This window comes from Lottia gigantea (genome assembly GCF_000327385.1).
Source record: "Lottia gigantea unplaced genomic scaffold LOTGIsca_54, whole genome shotgun sequence".
Classification (NCBI taxonomy): Eukaryota; Metazoa; Mollusca; class Gastropoda; family Lottiidae; genus Lottia; species Lottia gigantea.
Genome location: NW_008709848.1, coordinates 1,378,645 through 1,387,167, shown reverse-complemented (window position 1 = coordinate 1,387,167; position 8,523 = coordinate 1,378,645). Strand labels below are relative to the sequence as shown.

General features: G+C 35.0%; 1 protein-coding gene across 1 annotated transcript in view; it reads right to left on the bottom strand.

Moving 5' to 3' along the window:
- LOTGIDRAFT_165927 (hypothetical protein) overlaps positions 1-6,250 on the bottom strand; it is a gene marked incomplete at both ends in the record, with an annotated part of 6,462 nt that extends 212 nt beyond the window's left edge. Inside the window, 5 exons of the mRNA XM_009062961.1 lie at positions 418-509; positions 756-888; positions 2,394-2,533; positions 2,966-3,132; positions 6,236-6,250. Coding sequence (XP_009061209.1) covers positions 418-509; positions 756-888; positions 2,394-2,533; positions 2,966-3,132; positions 6,236-6,250 — 547 coding nt within the window. The remainder of the gene's footprint in view (positions 1-417; positions 510-755; positions 889-2,393; positions 2,534-2,965; positions 3,133-6,235) is intronic.
- Positions 6,251-8,523: the final 2,273 nt, after the last annotated feature.

Sequence of the window (8,523 nt, the reverse complement as noted above, 5' to 3'; positions counted from 1 at the left end):
ATATTTTCCCGGGTCCCGGAAACCAAAATGTTTTCCGGAAATCAAATTGTTTCAAAAGCAAGTCCGCCCCTTTTTTTTTTTTTCCAACCCGGGGGGGGTTTTTAACGGGCCCTTTTTTTGCCCCCCCCCCCCCCCCCCCCCCCTACACTTTCAATTTTTTTTTATCAATTTACATAGTGAAAGAAATGGCCTGTAGTCCACCCTGGTTGACCCCCTCACCTAATGTTTACTAGAAACCCCACTGATTTTGTAACGAGTGTGACCCTGGTTTACTTTCCATCCATTGATTTTTGTTCAATCCCGGTTTGAAGATCTTCCGACCCCTAGGGACTTGCCCAATGATCTACAACTGAGATGAACAACTAGTTAAGTAGCTCTCTTCAAAGTTCAAACCTCTTTCTGTATTTAGGGTCTTACCGATGTAGTGAGTATCGGGTTCTATATTCCATGGCTGTACACTTATTATTCTATCCACATCATTTTCTAATGTTTTAATACAACTTAAATCCCTGAAAAACATAGAATTACTGATGTTCTGATGCATACGATGCATGGGAATGGTGATCGTGGTTCGGAGTTTGGTGAACGCCTTTTCTCATTATTCTAGTCGACCCCACGTGTATGGAATATTTCCACAAGGTAAATGCTATTTAGACGGATTTGCAAAAAACATCTGATAGAAATAGTTCATGATGGTTATTTCTTTCATTCTTGTTCTTACTAACATCATTCATTGTGTAGTGAAACTCACGTACTTTTCTATAGAAGTTATATGGTAGTCATCATTTCTGAATCGGTCAGTTAAACTAATGACAGATGTGACTGATTTTCGGGACGTTGTTCCAATCATAGAGTCTGAGATACCGGTATTTATAAAACAAGTTGAGCCTGAAAATATACCAGAAAAATTCCATTATTTAGGGGATGGGCAAATCCATTGGCAGCCCCTAGATCCCCGGCATTAAAGATGGAGAGATACCTTTCATTTTCACCTACCACCTTTCAGTCACTTTCTAGATACGCCCTTGCATTCACCTCCTTATAAATGTATTTAAAACATAGATAAGACAGTTAAAGGTCACTGAAAACTTTTTTTTAACAAATATTTTCTTTCATTGATTGACATACCGCGACAATTAGTGTCAATGATTTTTTTTCTCTATCGATTTTAAGGAAAAACGATTTTTCTTTTATCGATTAGCCAATGAAATGATTTTTTTTCATTGACTTGTCGGAATCAATCGTGTTCCATGTTAAAGAGCGATATTTATGACTATGAAAGTAAATATAAATGTTAGTAAAGTCAAATGTCTAATTGACACGAGCTAGTCTAGTACAATGCTCGCGTATTTTGGATTGGCTTCGTCATTGTTTTCTCAGGGCAACTGGAGATAAACATCGTGCCATGCCGATACCAAGTCCCATAGGATGTTTTATATATCATAAAAACCCTTTGCAGTGTTTATACTATACATATTGGCAAACTTCAGTCTGTCGTTGATACAACCGATGTGTATATTAGTTTGCCAAAATATATTTATGTCATCTATAGAAATATATAAATGCCATAATGCAAAACCGTCTGGGAAGCTTTAATCTAGACGGGCCCGGTTTTTGAAATGTGTCACATATTACGGAAAATTTCTGTTTTTTATCGCACCATTATTTGCTATATATCGCTTCTTGAATATTGCTGTCTTTCAACCATATGTCAATACTGGAACTGTGGGACAATATCTAAATGCTTTTCTCGTGTTTCTTCAATTCTAGATTCATCATCAAAAGCAATCAAATTAATAGGAAACGTCTAGTTAATTAAATAAGAATAATGCATTCTATAATATGATTAATACCAGCTTTCTACTTCAGTCATTCCAATTTTACAATCACAAAAGAGTATTATTTCCTATCATTATACTGGGTCGGCGATATTCCTTTTACTTTCCTTGTGATAGCATTGATGTAGATGATTAAAGAGGAATATCAATGAGCAAGCATGAGAGGCAAGTAAGAGAGATGGAATGCATTCACGGCAATGCTTTTTATGTCTTGGAAATTTTCATACTTTATGGATAGTGTTTTATCCGAATTTAAAAACATCTTGTCATCTGAAATCAATCTTTGGATTTGTTACCTCTGAATCAACCGATCAGTTGCCATTAGTTCAAATATCCAAGAATCCGAGTCTTGAAGTTAAGTGGACATAAACTTTCAAACCTTCAAACCGTAAGTCAGAAAGGTTATTAGTTAAAGCACCGTCAGTAAGCTTGAGCTTACTTCTTAAACCGGAAGTGGCAATAACATCGGATTCCAAGCCGGAAGCGGCTTAAATAAACTGATAAATCTAGATCGCCGAACCGGAAGTAACAATTTACGATGAATAGGAAACCAACCTGATGGAAAAAGTCGATGTAAAGATAAAGATTTGGTTAGTTCTAATTTTAGAAGTTCTAGACAACCAGAAAATAGAAAACACAGTCTCTCTAGGTCACATTCACTGGTACTGGACAGTGACGATACATTGGAAGTTTGGCTGAAACGAGAAGGGAATAAATGACAGAATTTTGTTCTGCTCGGACCAATATCACATTGGATATTGGAACTATTACAGATTTAAAGAAATACATTGAACTGATTGGTTAATAAATCTGAATTCAAAATGAGTTTGGTTGATTTATCAGATGACAGAAACACTGTATTCATGTATCAAGTTTTCCTGTTATTTCATGAGCATCTGGTACTATATTGTTGCTCCAAATCCAATTCGTTTACTCTGCTACAGATGAGGATGGCGAAGAGGAAGCAAAATAATAAGATTGTGATGATGATGATGATGATGATGATGCAAACGGATGAACAGCAGAGAAGGGAAAAACCACGCGCGCTGCCACTATACACGTAGTTGTAAAGAGATGCAAGAATGATAAATATCCATACACTTTTAACGATTTAAAAAAATACTCACTTTTTATACAATGGTATTAGTTTATCTTTGGTTTTCATTGAAATATCACATGCTATTGTTCTTTGTCTTTGTAATTCTATTCTCAAGTCATCACTATCAGTGCTGCCGCCTATCGCCAAACATAACTGACCATAAACTGCAACTGTATGACTTAAGCTGATCACCAACTATAATAAAATAATCATATAACCATTGTTGAGGCCTCTTTAACTTGTACGGTCCTATTCGAGAGCTAATCCGCTTTTCAACCTTGGACGTTCGGGTTAGCCAATAAAGGTCTAAGCGAGGAAAGTGTACCCTGTAAGGAGCAGTTGATTGGTTACATTATATTGCGAAAGATGAACTCATTTGCCTTGAGAACATGTTCAGGTTCAAATCAGCCCCGTCGCCAGAATTGAATTAGTGCTGGGCTCAGATTTTGTACTTTTGAAAATTTGAAGAATTAAAGGCCCAGAGCACTCATTTCTAAGAATTTTGAGGTGCAAAAAACGTATCAAAATCTATCGTTTTGATTATGTACAAAGTCACTGTAAATGAATCAATCTCTGCTGAACCGAACTTACTGAAGAAGATTTAGCTGGGGCTTAATTCTCACTTGCTGGGGCCCAGCCCCCAAGGACCCCTAAAGACGGGCCTGATTCAAATGCATTTCTGTTTTTTATTATACAAAATAATAAAGTTATATTGTGCAAACAATTATTGAATAATATAGAATGGCTAGAAGACTATAGTATTAATGGTAAGCATAGGCCATTAAACCCAGATAATACCTGTATATAGTTTCTATAATAAACGATTGATGTAGATATTAATATAACAGTCGATAAAACCTTAATACACGGATAGCTCGGGGAATACAATTAAATGGTATCTGCTATCACTGTCTTTGATCATTATTATTTTATAAAGAGTCGATTATCCCACTGTGTCGTTATCTACCTATACGCTAATGACTTCCATGCATTATTTAGCAGTTCCTGGAAGCTGTGTTATGGTCATAATAGATTTAATGTTTTATCAGCAGGATTTGTTCTGTCACAGACAATGTATTGTTATTGCCATTCTGAGCACATTATCGATTTTAAATTTACTTTAATGCATTGGAATGAGTGACGTAGGGTTTATGTAATTCAAAAACTTAATTTCATAGGAAATGTCTTATTGTTTCATCGCGAATGATATTTTTCTGTTCAGTAATTAAATTTGATCGACCTAAAATTTCTGTTGGGAAATGGTAATTTTTATTTTTTGAATTATGTTTAAAATAAGTTACTGTTTAGTATGACCATTTACAGGATACACGACCTACTTGAGTTTACATGATCCAAAATGAAGCTTTGATAAGCTGTTCATACCCCAAACTACACAATAATGTCAGAAAACACGAAAGACACGGTCTTATATAGAACGGCGATTCGTTATTTTTTTGTGTTCAAATTACGCACACAGTACAAGAGCTTGAGCTACAGCCCAATAATTCTTAATGGTTCACACTTTCGGTTAAAAAAATCTGAAACTTGTTTTAAAAATATTAAAAAATAAAAGAACATTCATTATCGGCTATAATCATTAACAAATGCTTAAAAATTAAGTTCGTATGAAATTAATCTACTTCTGCTTCATATTCCAACTAGAATCCACAAAAGATAGAAGGGAAATGGATAATCATATGATTAAGTATCTGGATGATGATAATTATAGAGGGATTACAATACAATACTATAATAGATCTGATATTCAATAATATGAACTCATTATCGCCTTGTTCTCACGTATTGTCTTGGGCTGAGTTTCAGGTTCAAAGCATCTACGTACCTAATTAGACTACGTTTATTTTTCTGAACACAATTAATTGACTTTAGATCGATATTATACATTCTCTAAACCTTTTGTTTCATCTTCTATTCATTATTCTTCGTTTCTACGTAACTTTTTTTTATTATATATAATATAGAGGAATACATATTTTAGTTGTTTAATAATTTAATAGTTCTTGCCTCTGCCATAGGGCGTTCTTTTATGAGTTATATTTTCGCTTCACTTATACACTTAGTCATTTTGCCGTCTATACATTTAATTTTTAACTATGCGTATAACATGTGTAAGTCGTATCCGTCTTCAAACTAGTTCGAGCGGTTATAGAACAATTTGCAAGACGTTTGATAATATTCTGCCAACAACATGAACACACATGCAGATGTTAGTATTTAATTATAGACAAATTCTACGTCGGATTTCATTTTTAAAAGTAAACTTTCGTATTTCAGCTGGTAGCTTTGACAACCGTATCTCGTTATTACTTTCAACTCTTACACGAAGGGATTTAATAACATACAGCAACAGAATATTGCTCAGATTATACAGTAAAATAGTTGTCTGAGGTTTAAACTAAAATCCAACCTGTACCCTATTCAAACCCATTACACTGGTTTAAATTCGAGTTACTTTGAACCAATTCTAATATTTCTTCATATTTACAGTAAATTTGATTAAAAAAACTTATATGTTCTGTTTCGTGTCCATTGATCCTGAAAGATGGCATCTAGAGTTCTGCGAAAAAACATTGAAATAGATCGCACTGAGAGCTCTATCGCACCAAATCTTAGGATATTTATTCATATCTACAACAATCTGATTAGAAAGCAAATATGAACGTCTAGTAATTTGGAACGATCGAACATGTCAAAATATCCGCCTCATGACGAACATTGTTATGTGGTGTTCGGTCGAATCCTCTTCCTGCCTAACAAGTTTCTGACATATATAAAACATTTCCCTTCACATTCCGACACTAAAAGCTTTTTCAGCTCCATTGAATGTTTCTATATTCTGGAAATCGATTGCTGAAAACATAATGGAGGTTAACGTAGTGCTGTTACGCACTCCCCTTAATAGTTTGTAGAGCTGAGTACTGTACGCAGAAGACGCAGTGTGCCACCATGGAAGGTTTTCAGAGCTATTATGGCGATAACTCAAATACTTCTTTCTGTCTTTGACATGTTAATTCTTTAAAATAACGATCAGAACCGGAAAACGAAACTCGAATCCGTAACTACATATTGACGAAATATAAAACTAAGGGGCCTTTAATTCACCTACTACTATCCTCATATGGCCCACACTATATACAAATGGACACTATCCAACCAATGTCCGGACATGACGCTTTAGATTACTCAGGTTTAACCTAACATGCATCACTGGCAAGGGGAAATGTCTTCGACGAACCAATATATAGAAAAATGATACAATAAGAAGGCCTTTTCTTACCTTTGAGCACACCATTTTAGGACACGGGCTGTCTTTGCTTGATTCCAGTCCCTCGGAGTTTCCAGGTTCCTGACAGACTCCTGTCTTGTTAGGCTTCAGCCGACAGCTAGCCATACCCTGTCAAACAGAAAAAATATGTTTTACAGGAAAAGATGCCATGATCATCATGTAATGGTGTTTTGATATTTGATGTATTTGTGTCAGATTTATCCTTCCTATTAGAATAAGTAGGCCCTATAAATTATAAAAAAAACATCTATACTTTTTAAAGGCTACTCTAAACTTTTCATGTATCGGGGACACCGACATCACCAATTTGCACAGTTCCAATATTATATCAGACGTTTGTGGCTCTTGCAATTCCACTAAAAGAAAATTTCATGACGTCAATATCGCAATTGATATATAAAGAACTTTGCCGAGTTTGCGATAGTGGTGTCATGGTTAAAGTGCAATTGCAGGAACCACAGATATCTGATTGAAAATTAGAACGATACGAACTAATGCTATCAGTGTTTTTACCAAACTGGCAAAAGATCAATTATGAAAACAGGTAAAAACTTTGTCAAGGGACTACTTATATATAAGAGAATTGTTTTATAGGTCCAGGCTAGATATAGGAAATGTATATGAGGCTACATCACGCAATCGAATATAGACTATCGTAATGTGAGTAATATCACCACTTGTCCATCTCATCCACTTAGCATTTATTACCTTATACACGTCAGTAACACAGTTTTTACGTCGGACTTATAAGAATGAAGATTCGTTTATCGCTTATATATATATATACTTTATTGCTGTTACTCTCTATATAGCTCTACAATTGATGAATTGAGCACTATTTCAACAGTGAAAATATTTTTGTTGTTGTAAATTATCCTTAAATTATTTATATTTCAATCACGTTTTCAGAAAACTGTAAAATTATTGGCTTTATGAATTTTAATCGCAGGCAGGTGTATTATCAGATACAAAAGACTAAATAGTCTAATTAAAAATAAGAACTGTTTAATCTCAAACTTACCTGTGACTAGAATCATAATTTAATCCACGTCGAGACGCACCGTAGCTAATAAGCTGATAGGCATGAGATAACAGACAAATAATAAACCTTTAGTGTCGTGGGACGAACTGTCGATATAACGAAAACCTCATTATTCTAATCAATATGATTTCAAATATCAGGTAACTCCAAGATCAACAATATAGTATCCATGGAAACTCAAATCCATAGTTCCATTATTTCAATAAAAATACTGCTGGAATAATAATAAAGACTGCGTGTAATCATTTGTCTTATTATTAAATGTTTTTTATTGGAAAACAATAGACAATATAAACTGTGTCATTCGATGTCTTCATAAGAACGCTTCGTTCAATATATTCTTTTATCACTACATGTAGTTCGATTTCCAGTGCTGCGTGTGTTGAAGAAAAAGGTCAGACTTAAGGTTGCGAACATTGTTTTAATTCGATACTAAGAACTTTTAGGACATTTTTGCTTCTGATGTTCTCAACTGTGTCGATAATCTTTTTTAAATTCGATCTATAGCTTTAATTAATTCAAGAGAATGGGGTCGTTTCTATAATCGACTGGTGTCATAACTGATAAAGCTCAATGGTGATATATCTGATCTGAAATTCGCGAGGACAAAGGGAAGTCTCAGCAACATTCATTTTGACAGAAGGGGATGTCTCAGAAGCATATACGTTGGCACATGATATCTCAGCAACACAAAGCTTGACACACAGTGATGTCTCAGCAACAACACGCTGACACACGGGGATGACTCAGAAACATACAGATGGACACAAGCATGTCTCAGCAACATATACGTTGGCACACGGGGATGTCTCAACAACATTTAGGTTGATTTAGGGATGTCTCGGCAACCTATACGACCAGACAAAAGGTTGCTTCCGCAACACATACTTAATTCAAAATACGGCTCGTCACATAAACATTACATTGATACAGGGGAGGTCTCGGCAACATATGCGTTGACTCAGGGATGTCTCAGCAACATATACGTTGACACAGGGATGATTGCTAGATAGATGGCAATGGGTGTAAGTAAACCACTATAGTATGAATGTATCCGTAAACCAACTTTGTTCATATGGGAGATAGAAAAAACACACAGACTGAATGCAGAAGTATAATAATAATGAATATATACTCGTTCATTAAATCATTTATACAATAATCAACAACAGTGTTTCATTTACATGCATTTACATTACATTGTATCGTACAGAAGTATCGTCTGGCTTGACTGGTA